Consider the following 27,006-nt stretch of genomic DNA (forward strand, 5'->3'; position numbering starts at 1 on the left):
GTTAATAATATGCAGGTTTAAGCATATTTATCAAGATATTAATCTTCTTCTCTTTTATTTCTACCGTGAAGAAATAAGGGTGCCTTTTCAAGAAAGGATATGGTCCTTCATATGGTCTCTCCAATGAAGCTTGCACATGATCCACTCACACAAATACATAAGAGCTTATGTGTTAAGGTTTTTGGCTGATGTTTGTGCTCTGGTTGCCTTGGTTTAAGATTGTTAAATGCAAAGCATAGTTGGTTGACTAGGCTAGGAAGACCTGGGTTTGTCTTAGAAAAGGGCTGTATAACGTTTATACACATATGTACTGAAATTGGCCTTCACCTCTTACATTACCCACTTATGTGTTTTAAAAAAACTGGTCAGACCTTCTGGAAGTCCATACCACTGCCGTTAGGCTCCAGAGGCTGTCAACAGCTAGGTCATTGCAGTTCGAATGCTAGAAACACTCTCACTTAAATACAATTTTTTTTCCAGTTTATATTAACTCAAGTAGTGTGGTGGAGTACTTGATATTGCTCCATTACTATGTACACATATTAACTAATCTGATTGAGGGTAATAACTTACACATTACACATTCACTCTAATAAATACATTCACTCTCAATATATTTAAAAAAAAGAAAGGGAAATCTTTCATGTACATACTTCACTTAAAGAAAAAAAAATGTGGCCACCCTTAATATTTTAAATTATATCTTAGACAATTCCATTAATTAGTTTACAACAATATTTGGTTCATTTTAAAGGATTATAATTAAATAAAACACAGATCAAATCCCCCACTATGGATTGGATTTATATAGGCTCAAATTCATAAATGTATGTACATGCGTACATACATACACACATGTGCAGAGTTGAGCCTATTCGCTTCTTGTAGCCCCCGGCAATTCCAGCTTTTGCTAATGACGGTAAATTGCCGGAGACTCGAGAATCACACAACCCGGCAATCCAGGGGCAGACCTCAGTCTTATCCGTTCATCAAATGAAGTTGGGCTCTGGAGGGGTGCTGTCAACAGCTAGGCCAATTCATCACCCAAAATATTGCATTTGAAAATATTTCTCAGCACTACATTCAAAACCTCATAAAAATGATGCCATATCAAATGCAAGTGGTGATCAATTCAAGATGAGGAAATACACTATACCAAATTTAATATGTTCTTCGTGGTTTCCATAGCAACATTTTTGATAAAATTGATTTAGTCTGTTTAATTTTTTTATCTTATATTTTTCTTTGAAAATATCCAGTAAACAACAAAAAATAAAATGATAATAAAAGAGGGGTTGAGATAGGAAGTTGGTGTCCAAGTGGATCGAGGTCACAATAGCTCAAGTGGTAGAGCAGCGGCTATCTAGCCAAAGATCGTGGGATCGAATCCTGCTCGTGCTTTTTTATCTCAACTAAAAACCTTAATTAATTGAAAGATAATAAAAGATTTGAGATTTCTCCGAGTAGTCTGCAGAGTCACGGGAACCTGAAATTTCGTCATGCCAATCATTTTAGTCCGCCTATCCTCGGTGGGTTTTTCTGTCAGATTTGTTTCAGAATTTCGCCTTTGTCAGTGTGTCTGTGATTCTGTGAAGTCAAGCCTCTCAAAGTTCAAAATGCATGGTATCAAATCAGAAGTGAATTATTTAATAAAAATCTCCATACAGATTAAAACATTTATTTTTTAAAAATGTACAAATTTATTTTTAATGAACACAATTGATTAATATATTGCATTACGGCCATATAGACAAAATAAAATAAAATCCACTATTATTGTTTTTCAATAAAAGTTGACTTTGTCTGCCAAAGAAATATTTTCTTTGGTCAAATCGAACAATAAATTAAGCTCATATGAGAGTTGAAATTATAGTTGATAATCTCTAATGTCTTCGCACTTTTCTTCTATTTCATTCTGAAAAAAAAAAAAATGTTAAAAACGCCCAGACGATAATTCAAAAGTCATCAACGCTTACCTCATCGAGCTCCATGCATTTTATCCATTCGTTCAAATGAATGAAATGGTCATTATTTGCATCACACTTGTTCAAGAAAGGAGCAATACAATGTTCCATTGAAACCAGAGGAGCTTTAATCGGGAAGAGTTCGTGCCTTGAAACAGCTCTATAACATTTACAAAGATTTTATTGAGAAAAAACTGCTTTTTAAAAATTAAAAAATATACTTATTTAAAAAAAAATTATTACCTATCATTACTAGTATCAAGATCACACCACTTCCAGAGAGCAGCGTTCAACCACCTTTTATTTAAGTTGTTCTCTGCCTCTTTTTCCAATTCCATATAATATTTAGTGAGTTCATTTCGCTCAGCCAAATCCCTCATAATGTTGAAAAGCCAGTCACGCATTCTCCTTGGGAAATCTGCCATCTGGCCAGCTGTACATTCCTAAAATTTACAAACAGAATAATTTAAGATTTTTTTTTCTTTTGTAATTTTTATTCCAGCCTACGTACTTCCATTTCCCTGCATTCTCCAAAGTAATCGATGTGCATATGTTTGTACGACTCCTTAGTTGCAAGATCAAAATCATTGCACTGCTTCTCTTCCTTCTTACACCAGCACCTCATTCTGTACAGCTCACAGTCCGAAGCCCATGTCACATTGTGATTGGAACAGACCTGAAATATATTTTAATTAGTAGAATAATTAATTGTAAAATGAATTATCATTTCAAACAGCTTTTGAAATTAATTATATATTTGTTGTTTACCTTCCTCCGGGCTTCTTCTTCAAATGGGCACTCTTCAATGCATTTGCAGTAAGGCTCATCCAGTTGGTCCAAAGCGCAAACTTGACCAGCTCCACAATGCTTTGTCAAGCAAGGGTCAATCAACAAATTCATATTCTCTATAAAAGTAAAATATTCAGCTTAAATATTTGTAATTTCAAAATTTAAATTGAGTCCATTTGGAACTCATTTTCATAAAGGATCAATTTTTTGTTGCAAAAATTTAACATAAAGGTACATTTGAATGTAGGATTTGAAAAACGATAAAATCCTGTTTATCATTGTTATCATTTGATTTGATCCTGATCTTTGTTATTGGCTAGAAATAGTTACTTCTTGGCAAAATGTTTAAAACAAAAATAACAAGATTAGCAAAAATGAAGTTGCACAAAATTCACAAACTTATAACATTTTTTATTATATTAACCAATACAATTCTTTCATAGAGATACAGACGCCGAATCATATTTATTTGTAAAGTTACTGCTCAATAAAATCTAATTACACACCATGCAGCAAATAGAAGTGGCATATCCATAAACTTTAACGTCAATTGATAACAAATATTATTGCCAATTAACATAAATGTTTAGTGAAATGATAATATTGATTCTAATTTTATTGTTCTGATGTCATAGATTAGGTTTATTAACTATCTCTTCCTGAATGTTTTTTTTTTTTTATCTTCACCCGGTTCAAATGTAAGACCGCATTTTGAAACATTTATAAAACATTAAAAACAAAGAACAACCAGTGGTGTTTTTTTTTTTTTTTTTTTTTTTTTTTGTGCCTTATGATCTTTGCATATTAGCCATGACGAATTCTTATATATGTTGTTCAAATTGGGGGTTATCGGGAAAAAAGGGCCAGAGGCGACGGTGGGAATCGAACCCACGACCGCGGCGTGAGAGTCTCTCATGCTAACCACTCAGCTACCGCGGTCCCCCAGTGGAGTGTTGAATGGCAATTATTTAATAATAATAATAAATATTTATTTGCAAGAATGTACATTACATATAAATTTACAACAAAAAATAACATTTTTGTACAACCCTGCCTGCTGTCAAAAAGAAAAGCTTGTACTTGAAAGCAGAAGTTGATGGAGAATCTCAGAGGAAGAAACAAAAGATAACGATAAACGAACGAATAAACAAACGAATAAACAAATGAATAAACAAACAAAAAATAGAATAAACGTGTAGTATGAAAAAAAACCGAAATTAAATGTTGGCTTTAAAATATCTTAACTACAATTTAAAATTTTTTAAATTATAAATTTTTGCCTTCTTTGTAGTTGTTGAAATTTTGAAAAAAAAATGCCATATGTAATGCAAAATTATAATTTTGCCTAGTCTTTACATTGAAAAAATGTGTTAGCCGATGAATTGTCTCATGTTATATTTACTGATGTAACTAGTTACAAGATTGGTTTTATATATAAATATACGAACATGAATGTAAGAAGAAATTAAATTAAACATTCTTTCAAAATTAAGAAAGATTTGGTATAGATTCATTACTTTAAATAAATTGTATAATTTTTTCGTATTATATTTATACAGTTTATATAGAATAATTTTTAAAGTGAATTTATAGTTCCATCCAGAGTCTTAGTAGAACATTTAATATTAAACCCCCCCCCCCCGAAAACAATACCATAAGCTATTTTGAATTGAGCAAGAGAAAAATATATCGTTCTTAAGTTCAGTTTTCACAAAATTATGTAAAATTCTAAATTTATAAAAGAGCTTTCTCAGATGGGAGATTAAAGAATCAATATGTAAATTAAATCTCAAATTTGAGTCCATGTTCACATCAAGATACCTAAGGCTGTAAATGGGATAGGCAAGCAAGAACTCATCATTATCATCAGAAGTATGAAAAGCAAATTTTAATTTATTACCTTTTTTAATGAAAAGTGGAGTACATTACATTTTTTGTGTTTAAAAGTAGAAAGTTTGGTTTGAGTTTTACCAAAAATTAATTATTTTCTTAAAATTATTTATAGTTTTAGTTAAATTAATTAAATTATCACCTGAGAAATGATACACATACCATCTACATAATTAAATATTTTCCAGAGAATTTCATTTTCAAAAAACCATTAATATATAAAAAAATGGGCTTAAGACTATACCTTGTGGTTCTCCGGATTCAACTTGTAAACAAGAACTATAAACTGTTCCAACCTTTGTGACTAGAGTTCTGTCTGATAAATATGATTCAAGGAGTTTAAGGGTAATATTAGAGGTACCAATTCACTGATGATTTTTAGCATCAACTTATGGCCAACAGAGTCGAAAACCTTTTAAGTTTTATGCAAATTTTAGTGTCCAGAAACAATCCAATATTATTAATTTATTGTGAAAACAAATTAGTAACATCAAACAAAGCCTGTTCAGTTGATCTGTCCGGAAGAAAACCACACTGCTTTGGAGAAATTATTCTATTTTCAATAATGAAGTCCAATAAACTATTTTTAATTGTTTTTTCTAGAATTTTGGATAATAAAAAAGTTGAGATAGGTCTACATTTATTAATCTTTAGTCTTGAACCAGATTTAAATAATGGTATTACTAAGGATTTTTTTAAAAATCAGATGGATATAGACCAAGTGAATAAGTTAAATTAAAAATGTGCACCAAAGGTGGAATTATAAATTTAGAAATCTTTTCAGGAACAAAATTATTTAAAAAGTTATCATGAAAAGTATTATTATCTTTCAAGCAATTAAAAAGGGATTTCAAGCAATTAGACAAGTACTTTTAATCTTTGAGTAAATAATATAGTCCAGAGGTAAAATTGACATTTTTATTGTTATTATTATTGAAAATATATAAATACACAATCGATTCGGTTTCCTTATGAGAAATTGTTGTTTATTGATGAACCAGCAAAAAAAGTGTCTATGATTGCGATAAAGCACAACTCTTGAAATTATTTATGGAAGTGCAGCGAATGAATTAAAAAAGGACACAGAGCCAATTGAAATTAATTGCGTCTATCTACCATCGGTTGTAGTTTTGATTAAAAAGCATTCGACCCAATTAACAAGCGGCTTTTTTTGTTTGAAATAGCAAGTTTCGGGTGTTGCGAGTGAATAATCTGGTTAAAATTATTTTTTCGTCTTAATTTTATGACAAATTACCTTCGGTCTCGGTTTGTCTCTCATCTTCGTCAAAGTCGCTAGCAGCGGGCAACAATTTCGGCGACTTCCTTTTCTGAAATTTAAAAAAAATATTTTCAGTCCGTTGATATATGTCAAAAGTCATAGAATAAAGTACGGAGGGGGCTTTTCACGGATAGTTAAGCCGACAGGGCTTTATATCTGTCAAAACGCCAGCACGAAAAGGCTTCGGGGCTTCGTGACTAACCGGGCAGGCGTAAATTAACCAAAAATGCCAAACTATCGAATTTAAATTGAATCTAATTTGTAAGAAATTATACTTTCTGGAAAGGTGATCCTTCCTATCCTTCCTATGCGTGATATTTCTTTCTTTTTGTGCTTGTATTGGCCTATTTTATTACAAGATCTTTCAAAATGTAGAAAAACATAATTTCCAATATTTCAAATAAATTTTGACTATGACACAAAGCTTTTAAAGCAGATTTTTCTTCTTTATAAATATTTCCTATTTCATTCTATTCTTCTAAATTCTAAATTGTATTATTATTTATCTGTCTTCAGCAGTATAAAGAAAATAAAAGTAGCAAATTCTTAGGCGTTTGTTGTATTTTTAAAGGAATGCTTTGAATATATTCTATTTTTAGATTTACTACGACAGTTTCTTTCATACAATTTACAGCATCCAATAAAATAAATTGCGTAAAGATGAAACATAAAATTTTCTATTTAAACGTTCGGTCGTTTTAACGACATGGGTACAGTCAGCCGCTGGAAGACTTTCTGCCATGAAATCCACCCATTGGTCTCAATTGATGTCGAAAGACTAGTTGAAAATAAGGTGGCCTGATTAGAAGAAACAATAAATCACTTCGTAATTAGTTGGTTGATTGGTTTGTTTTGGAGGCGAATATGACCGGATGCAAAAATCCATTTAGGCATTCAGCTTTTATGTTTGTCCTTTGTTTCTTAATTTTGTCAATGATCGTCCTTAGCCTGTCTATTTTTGCTTTATATCTTGGATAGATAGGTTTTGGGGTTTTGCTATTTTCATTAGTTGTGTTTTGTTTCTTGATTGTTGTTCTGTTAGATGTACATATGTGTGATTTCGTTAATTAAAAATTACCTAGAAAAATAAAAATAGGCAAGAAATCTAAATTGATGGACGCCTGATCCATCTAGTCTGCTTTATAATTTAACCATTTTTATTAGCCCCCTGTGTAGGGATGTTTAAATGTATTAGTGTTTATGTTGTGTATGTGCACAACAATTTATTAGAATGAAGGTAATTTATTAACGTGAAAGTAATGGGCTGTTTAACCCCGCCCGAGGAGTATCGAGTACTGTGGGGTGAGTGAATGTGGCCAGACTTCTATGTTTCTATCGAGTATTGTGTTTTTGTTAATTTATTGGAATAAATGTAATTTATTAGCGTGAAAGGAAGGGGTTGCTTATAACCCCGCCCCGAGGATCTCGAGTACTCTGGGGTGAGTGTGTGACGTCTGGAGAGTAAAAGTAATTTATTAGGGAGAGTTCCACCCCGCCCCATGGAATATCGAGTATTACCGGGCAGTGAATGTGACCTGACCAGCCTTCTTTGTTTATACTGAGTGTTGTGTTATTTTTTAATATGTAATATCCTGAAGAAGAGTTATTAATGTTTGTAAACATTTAACGTTTACTCTTTTTTATTCGTTTTTTTATTTTTTGGTTGTATAGGGAGTTGTGTTTATGTTAATTTATTGGAATGAATGAAATTTATTAGCTCGAAAAGAAGGTATTGCTTAACTCCACCTCGAGGAATATCGAATTCTCTAGGGGTGGAATGTGACCAGATTTTTATGTTTGTCGTTCTACGGTTGGTGATGTATATTTATTATTATTATGATGAGTTTGTATGTTGTTTATCATGATTCGTCCTTTTTGTAGGTTCCCGTAAAAGCTTGAGATGGAATTGTTCCAAGTTAACATTGATATTGATTATTCAGTTAAGCCTTTGTAAGATGGTATGAAATCATTTGATATAAATTATACTGGTCCGCCTAGTCTCGCTTTGTATTAGGTCGTTTTTGTCTCTATGTTGTTGCATCCTTTCGTACTTTTGTAAAATTCTAGTTTATGACTATATTTATTTTTCCAAATGTATGATTGGCTTCAATGACTGTGTCGGTAAGGTTTTGTCACATGGTATGAATTCATTTTAGAAAGAAATGATGTTTGTTTATAAATTGACCTGGTCCGCTAAGTTTCGCTTTATATCTTGTACAGATTATATTAGTTTTTTGTTAAATACATTGGAGCAATACTTTGTTTTTGATTGTGTTTTATTTAAAGAAAATATTAGCATGGTTTTATGTTCGGTAGTTTAGATCTATACGCTGTTTCTTCCTTTCGTCCTTTTGCATGGTTCTTGTGAAAGACCAGTTGTCTTTTTCCGAATGTCATTCGTTCTGTTAATATTTATGCCTGTCTGTTTTTTCAGAAGGCATGACGTCCTTTTAAAAAGACATTAATTGTGAGATTGTCCTGGTCCGACTAGTCTCGCTGTATATTCGGTCGTTTGTACATTGTTTCTTGCTTCGACCTTTTGATAACTTTCTCGTGTAAGATCCAAGTGTGCGAGTCATTCTGTTAATATTTGCATCGGTATGTTTTTGTCAAGTGGTATGAAATCCTTTTAGTAAGAAATGATTAGCATATAAATTGTCCTGATCCGCCAAGTTTCGCTGTATAACTTGGACGGATTTTTTAGGGGGAACTACATCCAGCAGTTGCATCAGTGCTTTATTTCTTGTTTATATAAATTGTCATGACACTTCTAGTTTCGCTTTATACAAGACATCAATACTTCATTAGGTCTCAAATTGGACTGAAAAATCAAATCCCTTCATTGTTCAAGGTCTGATTCTTAACTGTTCTTTTTTCAGGTGACTTTAACCTTTCTCAACATTTCCCAAAAAGTCCCGCATGTCTCATAAAATGTTAATCTTTCAGGAAATTTGTTTACCAATGAAAAGAGCATGGAAAACGCTGAGATTCATAGATTTTTCATTGTCATAATCTTAAGTAAATATAAACTTTTACGAGTGGCAAATTTTTTGTTTAAAGTCTTAAGTAACAATTTTTGTTCTGTAATTACTGTAGATATAGAAAAGTTGCTCTACTAATTAGCTTTAAACTTGCTTACTTAATTACTTTGAGGTCAGTTATCTCTACTGTAAAATTAACGTTTAATTGTTAAAAATTTGATTTTTCCGTTTACAAACAGTTTAAAAAAATTAGCCTTTTAGATATTGATACTTGTATTAAAAGATACCGTATAAAAATAATACAAAATAAACAAAAGAAATAAACTAAAGACTGTTTAGTACAAAATTTACATAAGAAAAAACAAAAAGCTTCACAAAAACCATAACCAAACTTAAGGAGGGACTTTATAAAAAAATAGTGAAAGTTTGAAGTAGTATAAAACTGAAATATCTAGAATAAAGTGATAATCAGACTTTGGACAATAGGGACTTTCTAGTTAAATTTGAGATGTAACAAACTATTGGCATCTATCAACGGATACCCTGCAAAAGGCGAGACAAGGCGGACCAAGATAATTTAAATACATATCATTTCCTTCTAAAAGGATTTCACACCATCTGACAAAAATATACCGACATAAATATTGAAAGGAAATTACACATTGGGAAAATGGCCACTAGTCTTTCACCATAACCTAAAAATTGATGAAAGAAAGAAACTGAAGATAAAGCGAGACAGGCGGACCAGGACAATTTATACACACATCATTTCTTTCTAAAAGGATTTCATACCATCTGACAAAAACATACCGACATAAATTTTAACAGAACGTATCGCAAATTGTGAACATGGCATTTGATCTTTTACCATAACCTCAAAATTTACGAAAGAAAAAATTGAAGATAATGATAGACAGGCGGACCAGGACAATTTATCCACACATCATTTCTTTCTAAAAGGATTTCATGCGGTCTGACAAAAACCGCATGAAACAGCATAAATATTCCTAGAATTGATCGCCCACTTGGAAAATGTCTTCTAAGTCTTTCACCAGTACCTCTATGTTGCTTAACTTTTGTCTATGCTTTGTTTCTTAATTGTCTTTTTCACATAAGCTAATCAAAATTAATTTAGCTTTCTTAATGCTCTAGTGGAATCTGGAGAATACATCTTTTTTATACATCTGTTATCACCATGGCCTGCCTACTCTTGCTATCAACTTGACGGATTTAACTACTTTGCAATCTTCAGTACTTCGTGCTTTCCCTTTAGGAACCGTCCTTTTATGTTGATTCTGGTGAGAGGCCAGAGACTTTTAGTGTAAATGTTCAGACTGCCAAGTCAAGAAACTCATCCATCGTACAAATTAATTAGGTTGACTGTAAAATTATTGAGTTTACGCAAGAGGTCAGATTAATCGAAAACCCTGCCGATTAAAAATAAAAAAATCTGTTAATAAATGGGTCTAGTACAAAAAAAAAATAATTCCGCCTCTCCTTCGCGGCGTATCATTGATATTTGAAAATTTATACTGATTACGAACGATAAGAATTTGGCTGAGCTTTTGTTTAAAAAAATATATATCATATAATTTTTTTCTATGTGAGTTGAGACTAATTTGGAACTGTTATTCTGCCTATTTAGATATTTTTAATAGTTACGAAACTGATTGGTTGTTTTATTACCAAATCGTCAATCTTTGATGGACTGACTGCGAGCTGTTGAACCAATTGAGCTCGTTTTATTAATAGTCATTAGTAATTAATCTTTCTTTCAATAGAAGGTTATACAAGGGGAATGGAATGCAAAAATAATTTTTGCCGTCATAAAATACGGTTAAGATAAATTTATGGCCTTTTTTTAATGTTTTAGAACAAAGTTAAAGTAAGATGAAAAGAATTAAAATATAAATTTTAGGAATTTTGTAATGCAAATTTTTTTACAGATATTTTCCTCTGTAGGTTTACATTTTCTAGGGTTTTATTGACCGAAACGTGCTTAGATGCTTGAAAAGTGCTAAGCTGGATTTTGCTTATGTCAGATCTTTAAATAGCTCGGCCAACTCCTTATCGTCGCTTCACATTACATGCGGAAATATACCTTGGCGAGCGTCACGTCCGCAATGAGCATGTACCCCAGCAGCAAGAGCAGCAACCCCTTCATCTTCACGACCTGGAATGCCAAAAAAAAATGCGATAATTTTATTACTGAATTCTTCCTCGCGATTGCACACCGAGGAAGTTCCCTTTCCTGCAGATAGTCCAATAAAAAAAGAGGTCCCCTGTTATCAAACACCCACGTTTACGTTAAAAGATTTACACTTCCATTGAATTTTTTTTGTAATATATGTTGTTTTATTGTCCCTTTGATTATTATTAGAAAGAGGGAAGCAGAAAATAAAACTAAGCATGAGGAGAAAGTAATTACCTTTTAATGCCTCCCTATGATCACATTCCATTTGACTTTTAAACCAACTTTGACAAAAAAATAATTGACAATCCTTCTAACTAAAATATTTTAAAAATCAAATTTTCACGATTTCTTTGTCATTTTAAGGTTAGACAGTATGTAACATATAATGCAAAAATCAAACTACACATAAACTAATTAAAAAGAAACTAAAATAAAGTATTTATAATTAAAATAAAATAATACAATATACAGTGTAAAGTTGAAAACTTACAAGACTTGAAGAAATTGCTGAATGATTTTTGACCGTTCTGTGTGTCCGTGCCGGTCCACCCTGATGCTGAAGATGATGTGAAGGCTCTGCTTTGTTGTATGAGCTACTGAGGCCCCTCTTCTCCTTCTTCTAAATAGTTCTACTAGCAGTTCTGAAAACATAGCTAACTACTTGGGCAGACCACCCCAACCATTCTTCTTTGTCGGTTCAGTGTCCTATATTTTTTTCCACCCACAGATCGGTTTTGTAGAAAACTGTTAATTATCATCTGATAAGTTTCAAAAGGCAAGATATAGCATCGTAATATACTCTCGTATATTTTGTTTATTGCATATAGATTTAGACATTAAAATTTCAATAGGCAGCAAATCAAGATATACTTCGATATTTATTTATTTTTACCAAGTGCTTCTTAAACACATAAATTTTTTATTATGGATCAGGCCTTGAATGACAAACAAATGTTCCATGGCCTAACAAAACACTCCAATGTAACAGTCTCGTGAATTAGGTCATTTTTGCCATTTTTGTGGTCATTTTGACTACAACCCTAATCCAGGAGGCTCTATACATAGTAAAGTCTGGTCGATAAACTCTCTAATACTTCTCCAATTATTAACCACCAGAACTAAAATCTGTCCTTGTAAAATTATGTAACGAAATCGTGATATTTCAAAATATAATTTTCATTTATTAATTCGATTAGATTTCGTGGTCCGATTGACCAAATAAATTGTTTTCAATTAATTAATCTTTAAGTAAGGTATTGATTGAGATAAAAAAGTCAGTGTCACGAGCGGGATTCGAACCCACGACCATCGGGTAAATACGCCGCTGCTCTACCCGGCAATAGCAATAGAGCAGCGGCGTATTTACCGGAAGGTCGTGGGTTCGAATCCCGCTCGTGACACTGACTTTTTTATCTCAACCAATTCCTTACTTATAGATTTTAATTTATCTTACTATAAAATACCCTGAAGCACATTGAAATACTAAAATACGATATTGTTTTACAATAATGTACATAGGTGGTACTAAATTGTAAGTATATTTTCGAGTTTATTAACCTTGTGAATTATTAATAATGGTTTAGAAATTTATTGGGATTTATTCCTCTTCGAAAAGTTGACGGAGTCTGAGGTTATTTTCTTACAAATTTGGCTTTATCCCTGATTTTTAATCTAAAATGATCTCAAAACTCTTCCATAGAGATTCTGTCATGTTCCGATATATTCTGATGAATGACTTGTCCTGCGTAATGACGTAAAATCTTTTTTTTGAGATAACTTGGTTCACAAAATATAATTGTAATCAAATAGAACACAAATGGAACAGTAAAACCCCCCTCGTAGCGATACCATGAAAAGCCATTTGAAATTTGATAAAATGTATGCCTAAGCAAGGCCAAAACACTATAATAATAAATGAGTACTACAGAATGTCGCTGAAAAATTCTTCTTTTGTGATAACGTGAACCACAAAATGTAATTTTAAAATGATCAAACACAAAAGCTCTCTCATTGTGGTGCCATGAATTTCATATAAAATTTGGGAAAGTTTTGAACAAAATACTGCCAAATCTCTTTCATAGAGATTCTTACATGTTCCGATATATTCTAATGAATGAATTGTCCTGCAGAATGACGTAAAATCCTTCCTTTAAAATAACGTGCTCCATAAAATAAATCAATTATACCACAAATGGCACAGGAAAACCCTCTCGTAGCCAATCCTTGAAAATTCATCTGAAATTACAGAAAATGTATGGCTGAATAATGCCGAAACTCTATTATAATGAATGAGTACTACAGAATGTTGCTGAAAAATTCTTATTTTGTGATAACGTCGCCTACAAAATGTAATTTTAAAATGATCAAACACAAAAACTCTTTCATTGTAGTACAATGAATTTCATATAAAATTTGGGAAAGTTTTGGACAAAATATTGCCAAATCTCTTTCATAGAGTTTCTTATATGTTCCATGAATTAACCACCCAAGGCCCAGTAAAATCTCGCGTAGACATACTGTGAAATTCCTATGAATTTTGATAAATTCCATGACAAAATAATGCCAAAATTGTTCCATGGAGATTCCGCAATATTCCGATTTTTTTAAAATGAATATTGTATTGCAAAACTGCAAAATTTATTTATTTTTGATAACATTGCCCAAAAATATAATTGTAATCATCTATCCACAAAATACGATGTATCTTTTGTGATAACGTTGCTCAAAACATGTAGTTGTAAAGAGTTAACCACACATTGACCCAATAAAACTCTCTCCTAGTCAAAGAACAAAATTCCTACAGAATTTGAAAAAAATTATGACAAAATAATGTTAAAACTCTTTCATAGAGATTCTGTAATGCTCCATTGTATTCTACTGAATTAATTAATCGTACCACAAAACGACCATATCATGAAACTTCTACTAAATTTGATCAGCTGTATTACAAAATTACACGGAAAATACATAGAGATCCTTAATGTTCCTATATATTTTAATGAATGAATTAACCAAAAAATTATACAATAAAACCTTCTCATAATCATATCATGAAAATCACTTGCACTTCAATATTTTTCATAATTAATTCTTAAACAAAAACAAAAAAAATCTGTTATGACTCAGGTCATGCTTAAATGACAACAAATGTTCCATAGCCAAACAATACTTACGTAAACCTTTGAATTTCAATGAATTTATAGTACTACAGAATGTCCTTGGATTTTTTTTCTCTGTGATAACGTGGACCACAAAATTTATCGTAATAAGTTAACCATAAGATCACACAGTCATAACATGATATTCAAATATGCAATTTTAATTAATTGACAAGACATTCGTACCAAAATCTTAAAAAAGCTCCCTTAGAGATATGGTAACCACAAATTGGTCATAAAATATATAAATATAGAGATATTATGAATGTTGTTCATACAAATTCTACTAAATACACTTTAGTTAAGACTATAAGGTTTGATTAAATACACACAATATTTTCACATTTGGAGAAGAAAACATGTAAAATTTGCACATGACGAGAATGTTAGGAATTTATGGGTTTTTTTTATTGCCACGGAAATTACTGGCTACCACATAAAATAATACAAAACCAGATTGCGAAATTGTCCGTGTAAACAACCTCACAAAATCTAATAGCAGTTCAGTTCAAAATGCCAACTGTAAATTACACATCTGTTGATCTCGTTAACTGAATTATAAATGCAGACGCACTGGTTAACGCGAATTCCTGCCATAAGCGAACTTGCAAACTTGCAATAAAACGGATGATCACGCTGTAAAAGCCTGTTTATAATTGCTCGTTTCAATCCTGTACGATTTAACTACAAACAAAAATTCAAGAAGAAAATTTAAAAAAAAATATTAGGCTATTTTTGTGGCATGTAAATCGCAAAAATATTTGTTACCTATATAAAAAAAATTTCAAAGTTGACTGTCAATTTTGTACATATTTGACTCTCTGACTTCAAAAGTAGACTTTTAAACAGAAAATTGTACTTTTGTGTGTCATTTCTTGAAAATAAAGATCTATATAAATTTTACCGGGTTTTTTCCCCAGGTTTTAACTCGTTTTTGCATTTCTTCAACAAAAAACGTGTTTTTCGTTCGAAATTAAGACAATATTTTTATTAGCTGCCATAAGTTTTGGACAGATCTAATTGTGGATTTCTCAACCCGCCGTTTTATATCGTTCGGTTCATCGTCCCTGAACCCGATCTAAACATGCCTCTATCGTCGATAATAAATTACATTTTATTACTTAATACTGAATGGATTGTTTCAGTTTGTTTTACTCCGCCGAACCTTGATCTTCATTACGTCAATCCTTTTATTATAAATTATTATAAACTGTGACAACATAATAAATTTTTGAAATAAATAGACCAATTATTATCTCATTTTTAAATTGTTAAACTTTATATTAACGCACTTGTATTTTTTTAATTTTATCAATTAGCCTGTTTTGAATTAAATTTTTATTATACTTTTGAGCTGATGAAGTGAGGAACGTGCACTTATTCAGCATTTAGGCGAGATGAATTACTTTGCTAAACAAAAATCCTTGGTCATCAGCAAAGGTTGGCTCAGTTCTCAACAGAAAATATTATTCCTATACATAACAAAAAGACATGATGCAGAATGACGGAATGATGATACATACTTTCATTTTAATGAATAAACTGTAAAAGATTTGAGAGACAAGTCAAAAATTACATGTTTTTCACTTTATGTAATATTCTTGTGTACATGTCCACTATTAAATTGTTGTATGTTCACATTTTTATTACAAAATGACCCATTGGGTAATTATATACATATTTGGTAGAAAATTGACAAAATCAAAGCTAAGTGGGATTTTGTAGAGGTAAATTTTCTTCTTTTGTGATAAAATGGCTCATAAATTTAATTGTAATAAATAAACCACAAAAATGGCCCAGTTACTTTTCCATAGTTATACCATGAAATTCCTATGAAATTTGATAAATTTTATGAAAAAATCATGCCAAAACTCTTCCATAACAAATTTATGTTCTAATGAATGAATTACACTTGTCATTGAAATCAATAAACCACAAAATTATCCAAACAGAAAACTATCACATAGAGATAACATGAAATTCCTATGAAATTTGATAAATTGTATGAAAAAATCAAGACAAAACTCTTCCATAACGAATTTATATTCTAATGAATGAACTACATGAAACCAATAAACCACAAAATTATCCAAACAGAAAACTATCGCATATAGATAACATGAAATTCCTATGAAATTTTGGAAAGTTTTAGTCAAAATATTACCTAATCCCTTCTCTAGTGTCCATAATAATATGGTATATCTTACTGACTATGTTGTACTACAAAATCTTACCAAAACAGTTACAACCTACTTCTTTTGAAAAATTGTATATACAGGTTGTCAACTTACTTGTGACCCCATCGTTTTCTCAAAACTCACTCTACCCTTTATGTTTTTCAAATTGTGACCTACATTTCATTTGCGGGTTTATCAGGTCGATTAAATTTTACAAACAATGACACGCGGACCTCACTGAAAAATCTGACAAGCACTGCTATGTTGTAATAAAAAGGGTTTTCAAAAATTAATAAAATAAATATTTTCAATAATTTATTACCTGCATTTTACTTTGATAGAAGAATCATAAAATATAAAAACAATGGTCTTCTTTTTTTCAAAAATATAATTTATGTATAAACTATTACATCTGGATGACCTTTTTAATGTTTCAGGACAAATATTTATTTAAAATGTGAAATAGTTACAAACTATTCTTTTGGAAATTTTCACTTCAGTTTTTTTTCTTTATTTTGCAACATTATATTTTCAAAAAATATTTTTGTATTTTTCTGCAAATTTTTATATTCATTAATGTACATAAAAATAACTGTTTTTATTAAAAGGTTCATGATAATAAATATAATACTGGTCTTCATGTATAAATCAGTTTTTTAGTGGAAAAAATGGCGTGTATTTACTTCAATAGTTTTATTTATATGAAAAAATATATCTGTTTATATTATGTACATGGTAACTACACATTTTACCTTAGTGTTATAAAAAGACTGAATGTTTCATTCTTGCAGTAACAGTGATATTGTAGAAAATTGAAAAAGACTACATACTAAAAAAAATAAAAAATAACTAACGTTCAGGAACAACAAGTCTAAGTTACAATTATTTACAGAGTCGTTGTTTGTTCAATTACGACTTATTTCTGAATTTTAATAACAATAAGACACAGAATTGTAAATGTTATTTGCAGAGCCACTGCGAATGTGGAAATTGGTCAAGGCACAATATTAAGGCTTTTTGAGTTATGTGAGTTACCCACAATTGAAAAATCGAAATAAATCTATCGAGCTGAAAGTGTCGTCTCGGACGAGCCGATCGTCTGGCTTGTGTCGATGCTGTCCATGCCCTGGTCATTCTGCTCTCCCATCAGAGCCCGGTACTTCTTGGCTATCGCCTCCCAATCCGCGATGTTTTCAATTCTTGTCGCCGCATTGCTGAAGCTCAGTTGTGATCCTAGTGGACTCAGATGTACCACACTGAGAGCAACAGATTCTGCAAATAGAATTGAAACATTGTTTTAAAATCTTTGAATATTAAATCTATTTTATTTTTATTTTTTTACAACTGCAATCTTTGACGCAACAAGTAAAACATATAATATTTACATATAAATAATTATAACAGTAGCATGAAATTTGAACAGCTATCATCCAGTGATTGTAGCCGTTAGTACATCAATACGATGAGCGAGATGGACTCCGTCCTAGGAGACCGATGTCAAGTGTTAAGGTTGTCGCGGGGCCACTGACGTTTCAGTCTTCTGTTCGGATTATTAGGTAATGTGGTGGATGACAGGTTTTTGACGAAAGGGTTCGGATGATGGGGTAGTTTGGAATGGAAAGTTTTGTAGCGGGATTGGACTAGCTCGGTAACAAGAGGGACATTTAGGTCGGTGGATGGTGTGATTGGATACATAGTGTGAGTGTTGACTATTGTTCTGAGGATTTTGGATTGAATGAAAAAGATTCGATTGAGGTTGGAACGTAAAGTTCAAGTCCGTATGTCCAAATGGGGGCCAGGAGGGCAATGTAAAATTTTCTTTTGTTTGGTAGTGAGAGTTTTGACCGTCTGTCGAGTAGTCGTGTATGGCGGTTCCACGTCAGTCGTTTGTCCAGGTAGTGTCCGAGGTATCGTACATGGTTCGCAATTGGGATAGGAACGTTGGTAAGGTATTCTGGCGGGAGCGTTTTCTTGTTTAGGGTAAATATTATGTTTGTTGATTTGGTTTCGTTGATCTTGATTGACTTGAATCACTGACGGAGCCAGCATTCTAGGATATCTAGGTGGAGATTACGGGAAGCTGTGACAGGTACTTTATCAGGAGAAAGGATTGCGGTATCATCGGCAAAGGTGAAGGTGATAGTGTTAGGTTGCGTAGATAGGTCGGAGGTATAAATTGAATGAAGGAAAGGTGCGAGCACGCTGCCCTATGGGACACCTGCTAGAATAGGATGGATAGGAGACAATGAATTTCTGTGGGATACTTGGAAGTAACGATTGTTAAGATAGGATTTTAGGATAAGGTAATAGGTTGCTGGTAGGATGTTCTAGAGCTTCCACGGCAGCCCAGAGTGCCATACTCGGTCAAAGGCCTGGTGTATATCCAAGAAATATTATATGTATATCCAAGAATATTAAATCGAAATAGATATAAAAATAATAATAAAGAAAGTTGTGATCCTAATGGACTCAAATGTACAACACTGAGAGCAACAAATTCTGCAAATAGAATGGAAATATATATTTTTTTAAATCTTTGAATATTAAATCGAAATAGATATTTAAAAAAAAAGAAAGTTGTGATCCTAATGGACTCAAATTCCACACTGAGAGCAACAAATTTGCTCATTTGAATTCTAGTAATATACACAAACAATCTAGAAACCTAGAAAGATTTGGAAAGAAAGAAACAATAGAATGCATTAATGGAAGCAGTAAGAGACTCTAAATTGTTGCAGGGCACTGCGCACTGAATCACTATGAGGAAGATTGATATCAATGAACTCTGTGCAGATTCTGCGGAGGTAAAAGAGCTTCCAGTACACCTACTAAGCAGGGCTCGAGGAAGGTAAGAATGATTTTCTATCAATACAAAACATTAGTCCTAAGATTAGGAGTTGGTAACCGAGCGGATCTAAGTCACGATTTCTCAACTGGTTACAGCATTATAGACCAATGTATTTTTATGCAGATCTCACCTGTAGGATAATTGTGAGCTACTGCGGTTAAATAAAAAATAAATAAATAAATAAAAAATAAATTAATTTAAAAAAACAGTTTTTTAGGTCAGTATCTCCTATAGACGTAAATAATGATTTTTTGAATTTCACAAAGTGAAAAACCTGAGCTCAGACTGTTAGAAAATTTTTTTATGACGCTGTAGGAGCAAGCACCGTCCTTAGGTGTGCTCTGTTAAGAGAAAGAAGTTTTATTTTTAAATATACAAAGCGCTCTGGTGGTCCTTCAACTATCGATGATCAATTTTAAACTTTTGTCACAAATAAACAACACCCAACGAAGAGACATTTCAGAGACACTTAAGATATCTTAAAAAACTCATTTGAGGGCATCTGGATATGTTTGTCGGATATGTCCTTACATGTTGACTGAGAAGAATTTATTGGATCACACCTTCTTAAATGCAGTATAAACGATCCATTTTTAAAAAGATGAAAATTAGGTCCTCTACAACTATGTTCAGAGAAGAAAATCATAGGGTAAATGTAGTGACTCACCGTTAATAAGTTCAAAAGCCACTTCCGAATAATAACCATTTGGTGACATTATAAGGTGGTGCTTTATTATGAGCTTATTCCGCTCAACCAAACTATTAATTCTAATGTATACTGTATACTATGTATACAATTGCAGCGATTAAACTAACATTGGTTAATAGCAAGGGGAATTCTTTTCCACCATGATAACGCTTTACAAGCAGAGCAAAACTCTATTAAAGTAAAAACGTTACGTCACTTGACGACTAAGAAACTACATCGAGTTCATCGTTCAAAAACCCAAAGTAGTTTTGGTAGGACGGACAAATAAAATTGCATGGAAGGTGGTAACAAATAATTGAACAAAATGGATCATATTTTACCTGAAATTTACATAGCATTTACCATCAAAAAACGCCATGAATATATTTTACGAGCCAGTACTTACTTAACCACAATAAGGCACCATGGGCTTACGAACCATTAAAAAGCACACCAAACCAATTAAACCTTTGTACAAAAGCCAATTCAATAATTAATATGAAATTATGAATTTTCCCCTGTTAATTAATAGAAAATGTTATATGCACTCTGGAATAGATTGATTCAGATTTGGCGATTTAGTTAAATGTTAATTGATTATTGAAATTAGATATTCAGATATCGTGAGATGCGGTCGGGAGTGATGTAGGTTTCAGAAAAACATTTTCTTTATCGTGCCAACGTTTCGATCTTTTATTGAGATCATCTTCAGGGCTCAAAGTGTTTGTCTGTTGAGCCCTGAAGATGATCTCAATAAAAGATCGAAACGTTGGCACGATAAAGAAAATGTTTTTCTGAAACCTACATCACTCCCGACCGCATCTCACGATATCTGAATAACTATAGATTAACGGTCACTAATCTCTACACATTGAAATTAGAATTTAATGCTGGGGTCTGTCACCATGTTATTTATTCATTAGTCATGGACCGATTCCCGCGCAGGTGCGAATTTTAACAATTATGAAAGAAAACATGATTTATACAAACTATCGTCATTTCTAATCCTAGAGAACTGATTAAAGGCACTTGCAGCATATTGTACATTACATTCGACGACTTTTTTTGGTATTATTATTACTATTATTATATTTTGGCAGTTCTATTTTGGGGCTGCTTCCCTGTTTGAACAATGCAATAAATTAGAAAAGATTGCTCGATGTATCCTACATTAATATAAACTTGTCATTCCTTGCTTCTTTATATAGAGCGTGTAGGCATGCCATTGGATTTAAGAATGGTCCTTGAGCAGTTGAGTTTCTGGGTCCCCTTTCCGCTTTTTAGAGGATATGAATTTTTTTACTGAATATAGATTTGTTTTATGTGTTTTGTGGTTATGTCTTTTATGAGAGCGTGTATTTATTAGTGTGTGTGGTCTTATTATTACTATTACTATATTTTGGTAGTTCTCTTTTGGGGCTGCTTCCCTGTTGGAACTGTGCAATAAATTAATAAAGATTGCTCGATGTATCCTACATTAATATAAACTTGTCATTCCTTGCTTCTTGATAGAGAGCGTGTAGGTATGCCACTGGATTTAAGAATGGTTCTTGGCAGTTGAGTTTCTGGGTCCCCTGTTCCGCTTTTTAGAGAACGAATTTTTTTACTGAATATAGATTTGTTTTATGTGTTTTGTGGTTATGTTATGTATGAGTGCGTGTATTTATTAGCGTGTGTGGTAAGAGGCTGATGGTGAAAAATAGCGACTCCATCACCCCTTCATCAGTGTGTGTCTATGTATGTTCGATGGAAGAAAATTTATAAAAGTACTCCATCGACCTTCATTTTACAATAGCTTATTATTATTTTGTGCAGGTCGATGGAGGAATATCGTCTACTCCACCAATCAACCATAATGAGTGCGATGTACATAGGTGTGAAGTATTTATTAGTGCGATTGTATTGTATATGTTAGTTTTTGGTTAGATCATATTTTCCAAACGTTGTGGGATGAAATAACGTAGCTGTCAAAAGCCCGTGGAGCCTACCCCGTTTGGTAGGCCAGCCGCAAGGGGGTAGGCAAACTCCCAGGAGGCATCGACCCACCCCCCAGGGTAAGCACATCGGGGACAGCAAACAGGGTGAACGTGCTATTATTCATTTTAATATATACATATGAAGCTAAAATTATAGTTATATTGGATTATTCATGCAATTTTTGTTATTAATGATTTACCTTTTGGTGCGACTTGCCCCTTTTTGACTTTCGCCAACCATTTGGCACCCATTTTGGTTCTTGCACTTACGCGCGATCTCGACTGAAGGCCCATCATCTGAACCAAGCTGGGCCTCTTCCTTTGGGCCACTGCAAATTGAAAAACCGAATCGTCGTGAAAGAAAAAACCCAGAAGGATCCCTTTCGGAGAATGGGAAAAGTGAATAAAACTTACTCTTCGTTTTACAAAGATGAAGGAGGTACATGAGCCACGTAGTGACCAAGTTGAGCGGCGAAGGTGTCGTCGTCGTGCGGTGCATATTCCTTATAAGCTTGGCCAAGCCGTATTTCCACTCGATGTCGGATTGGGCCTGTCGAACGGAAAAAAAATTGGAACTGATTAATCGGATTAAGGATTTGCTGGACTTAGGGAAATCTAAAGGCGGATCTCGAGTACTTTCTGGGATCGATTTGCCCGCACTGCGCTGAAGGGCGTGTGGAGGGAGAAAGAAACCAAGCAACCATTTTCCTTACTTCGTGATTTTTACAAATTCAAAACTTAAAATTTGAGCTTGAAATAATTAAAACTAAAACTTATCTACAAAATCTATCCAAAATACTTCTGGGATATTTAGTGCATGAAATCTTACCTGGATTCGTTGGTAAGTGTCACTCATCATAGCAATGAGCAGATTGATGAGTACGACGACCGAGACGAGCATATAAATGCCGAAGACGAATTTGAAAAGGTACAACGTCCATTCAGGCTGGTTTGATTTTTTCACCCTTAGGGTCTCCGGTGTAGTTTGGCCGAAAACAGCGAAGAAGAGGAGCTCCAGTGCGTCCACCGGATTCATTTGCACTGAAACGTTTACGTCAATTTTATAATCTGCGTACTTTCCATCTCATTTATTTTCTTCTCTTTGTCAACAAAACCACGTCGAATGTGTTTATGTACAGGGTGCCGTTTATAATAAACCATATACATTTAATCCAATCCGTCCAAGAGCGAATCTAGCCCTATGATTAATACCTTCTACAAAGCGATTTACTGTGATACTTTTCGTGCAATTGATTTCTCTGTGTAGATATGCGTTAAGATGTAAATATGTTATGTATAAGGTAAGATGATAAGTATGTCAAAAATCCAAACAAACAAAATTCCTTGTTAAATAGCATTTTTACATATTATTAAAACTATACTCCTTTTAAAGTGTTGGTTACAGATAAAACAAAATGTTCATATTTTCCCACATAAAAATTAAATAGATGTAAAATGTGTGAATTTGATTTGGTATTTTTATTTAAAAAAAAAGACTACGACAAATATTTGAATTCAAGCATTTATATCGTCTTCTTTCTCAAAATACGTAAAAAATTAAATTACATCAATTTAAAAAAAAGTTTATATTCAAAATTCGTTTTTATAGGTGATGTGCTATGTTAAATCGGAGTATAAACGGCCTACAACGAATATCAAGTCGGTATGATTAAAAATTAAAGAAAACAAACAAAAACCATAAGCAACTTTCATTTTACGAATTCATACAAAAATACACACTTAAAAACCGTGAGTTTCTCCAAAAAAATACACACTGTGAGCCCAGGCGATTTTATGCAACAACAATAGTATGGTTCTGCAGCCACGCACTTACCTTGCAACATTACAACAAAGATTAGTGTTTTTACGAATGGTTTTATATTTGACATTTATCGTGAATAGGCAAACATTACATAAGTGAATTATGACTGCAAAACCGTAATTTTATTGACTTACAGCCGGGAGTATCTGGGCGGATGCAGCCGGGGATTTTGGCGTACCGGCTACAGAAAACGATGGGTTCCTGCGTCGAGTTCGGTTCCAGGATTATTGTCCCATCTAAACGTCCCAGTTACAGTTATTATTAAGTCTAATACTAGTATTTGATAAAAGGGCATGATCACTTTCTGAAATATTAACGTAATTTTCTAACTCCTCACTCAGTTTTCACATGACATGCGACCATTCTTTCTTATCTTTGTTAAGTCTTGTTGTCTTAATTAAAAAATATAGATCGTAAAAAAAAGAATTCGTCAGATTTCCTCCTGTCTGCGGGCTGATAAACCTATAGTTTGATAGTCACCTATCATCTTGGTCTGCCTCTCTTCGCTGATTTTTGTCAGTCAGACGTGTTTCGGCGTTTTGCCATCTTTAGTGTTGACTGGTTATTTTGGCTTCGCAGAAATCACCCAAACTCAACACTGAAGACGGCGAAATGCGGACTGACTGACAAAAAGTGTGGATAGGCAGACAAGATGATAGACAACTATCAAACTAAAAGAGAATTTTTTAATATACGGAAACATCCAGGTATAATTTTATTAGTTTTCGAGGTCCGCTTGACCAAATAAATTCTTTTCAATTAATTAAGGTTCGAATCCCTCTTGTGACACTGACGTTTTTATCTCAACCAATAACTTAATTAATCCAGGTAAGTTAAAATGATAGAATTTGATAATAGAATATACGTTTTACTTCGGTCTTACATTCGTTGGTTTCGCTATTTATAAAAAGCTTATTTTTCAAAGTTTTCAAGTTTTTTTAAAATATTAACATATACTACACTTTCCGTCAAATTTCTCTCTTTCCTCATCAAATTAAGCCTTTGTAATTTCAAATTAACCGAATTTTAACTTCAAATTAACACTTTTTTATTTTAAAGCACTTTTTAAATGCAAATACCCAACACCAATTAACCCTTTCTTTAAAATATCAAAAACCTAGGAGGGCGGAATGAAATGTAAATATATAAATTAAATTCATACTTTAAAAAAATTAAATATAAAATAATTTAATTCTTCGAGAACAATAAAAAAAGCATTTTTAATTAAAATTAAACATTATATAAAGTTAAATGTACAAAACAAATTATTTATTTTTTTATTGTATTTTAAATGATAAAATAAATGGATTCATAAAAGCCACAATAAACTAAAATAATACGGACTCGCATTATTTCCCTGTTAAGTCTGGCGTTAGACAAGGAGGCGTCTTCAGCCTCTTGTTGTTCTCCCTCTCTAAAAACGAACCTTACTTTGATATTCGCTGGTCTAATTTCCTAATTAAATTTAATTCGAAATTTAGCCTATCCCAAGTCGATCGATGGTGTGCTACCACTTCTCAAGGTTTGAGAATATTTTTAAAGTTTTTTTCTTAGAAAATTTTTTCACCTTCCGAGTTTTACTACGAACTGTTCTACTTGCAAAGACCCTCACTTCTTGTATCCCCTAGAATACAATACTTTCTTAGGCTAGAATACTTCTCCTATTTAGGCTGGACAATCCCTTAAGGACAGACTACCTAAAATTACTGCGATCGAACTGATTAATGCCAATTTCTCCTTTTTCTAAATGCTTAACCTGTCCATGATTTTAATCTGGCCATTGCTTTTACCATTAGTAACCATGAATAATGCTTATCAATATTCCCGGTTTTTGGAACATTCATTTCAGAAATGGCGACGGTTCTTCCGAATTAAATTTCCGTATAAAAACCTCTTTTTAATATTATATTGCATTTTATTTTTGTAAATAAAGGTCTTTTTCATTCATTCATTCAAAATCACAATTATTCAACATATTTCTAAAATCAAAAGAAGAATACTTTACTTCTATATTTTATTTCATATAATTTTGATTTTAATTGGCATTAATTTTAATATGGTTTTTATTTAGTTATATTTGAAAAGCCATTTCATATAGAAAGAAGAATCTTTGATTTAGAAACTGTTTTACCATTATATAAAATAAGAATCTTTTGTTTTAATATTTAATTGTAATTGCAATTAATTTTCATATAATCTTCTACGAGCCCAATATTATATTATATTTAAAAAAACTCAAATACCCAATAACCTTACTTTATAAGCTTATAGCTTTTTTTTCTATAAAATGAACTGTTTTCCCTTTCAACTTAACTCTTTTTAATTTAAAATTAACCATTTTTAATAATCAAATTTATTAACCCTTTTTAGCACTAAATTAACCCTTTACCTTAATTGTAAATTAACCTTTTTTGTCTTCAATTTAACAATTTTGAAAGTCCTTCCGGCCTATATCTCTAACTAGTGTTTTTTCAAAAGTATATGAAAGGGTGTTACTGCGGAGATTACAAATATATCTTGAGGAAAACCAGTTGATATCAAGCAGGCAAACAGTCTTCAGGAAACAAGCTGTGTATCAAGTAGCTATACTATATCAAGAAATTAAAAACGGTCTGCAGAGAAAACAAAGCACTCCAGCGGTCTTCATAGACTTCATGATTGCCTTCGATAGGGTATGGAGGAAAAAACTAGAAAAACCATCCTGAGAATGGAGAAAAAACTACTAAATAAAATTTTAGCTTTCGGCTTGAAAGGAAATACGTTTAAGGCTACACCTTCCTTCCTCTCACAAAGATTTATTAGGGTAAAGTACGTAGATCATCTCGTCCTACAATCAGACACGGCTGAGGCTACCTCAAGGATCCGAACTCAGTGCTGTTCTATTTAAACTGATGATAGATCATATTATAGCCTCAATTCAAAGAGTCCCTGTTATAAAGACCTTGCTTTATGCGGATGACTTAGTCATCTGGACCACGAGTGGTGAGATAAGTGCTCTAGAACCAGCTCTTAATGGAGCACTAGAAAAACATTTATCGTGGTCGAACAAAAATGAGTTTGTTGTCAACCCCGATAAGTCGGAATTTTAACGTTTACCTCTTTCTACCAAGAGACGCGGCCCATTCACTCTACATTATGATTCCAAGCCATTACGAGAAACAAACAGCACTAAGTACCTAGTTGGGATACATCTCGCTCAAAGGTTCAATGGACAAAGTATGTTGAGCAATTAGTAAAGAA

The 27,006-nt window shown here is 32.6% G+C and overlaps 2 protein-coding genes across 5 annotated transcripts in view; both read right to left on the reverse strand.

Annotated features, from left to right (window-relative positions):
* Positions 1 to 1,677: 1,677 nt before the first annotated feature.
* Positions 1,678 to 11,715, reverse strand: LOC106668467 (SPARC). Its single transcript, XM_014397271.2, has 8 exons — positions 11,588 to 11,715; positions 11,005 to 11,076; positions 5,899 to 5,971; positions 2,733 to 2,869; positions 2,476 to 2,640; positions 2,208 to 2,407; positions 1,977 to 2,124; positions 1,678 to 1,915 (listed from the first exon to the last, which is right to left on the reverse strand). Exons 2-8 carry the CDS (start codon positions 11,065 to 11,067, stop codon positions 1,868 to 1,870), a joined length of 834 nt encoding a protein of 277 aa, XP_014252757.1. The 5' UTR covers positions 11,068 to 11,076; positions 11,588 to 11,715; the 3' UTR covers positions 1,678 to 1,867.
* Positions 11,716 to 17,048: 5,333 nt separating this feature from the next.
* The window catches only part of LOC106668444 (serine/threonine-protein phosphatase 6 regulatory ankyrin repeat subunit B), a 67,624-nt gene continuing 57,666 nt past the window's right edge, over positions 17,049 to 27,006 (reverse strand). For 2 of the 4 annotated variants that reach the window (XM_024230311.1, XM_024230312.1), the window contains exons 25-29: positions 23,901 to 24,002; positions 22,774 to 22,985; positions 22,359 to 22,494; positions 22,145 to 22,273; positions 17,049 to 17,704 (exon numbers count right to left, since the gene is read on the reverse strand). In XM_024230311.1, the coding sequence (XP_024086079.1) occupies positions 17,493 to 17,704; positions 22,145 to 22,273; positions 22,359 to 22,494; positions 22,774 to 22,985; positions 23,901 to 24,002 (791 nt within the window). In that variant the 3' untranslated portion in view covers positions 17,049 to 17,492. The remainder of the gene's footprint in view (positions 17,705 to 22,144; positions 22,274 to 22,358; positions 22,495 to 22,773; positions 22,986 to 23,900; positions 24,003 to 27,006) is intronic. The other 2 variants (XM_024230313.1, XM_024230314.1) reach the window with 2 other exon arrangements.

Source organism: Cimex lectularius, unplaced genomic scaffold (assembly GCF_000648675.2).
Source record: "Cimex lectularius strain Harlan isolate CLEC.00 unplaced genomic scaffold, Clec_2.1 scaffold277, whole genome shotgun sequence".
Classification (NCBI taxonomy): domain Eukaryota; kingdom Metazoa; phylum Arthropoda; class Insecta; order Hemiptera; family Cimicidae; genus Cimex; species Cimex lectularius.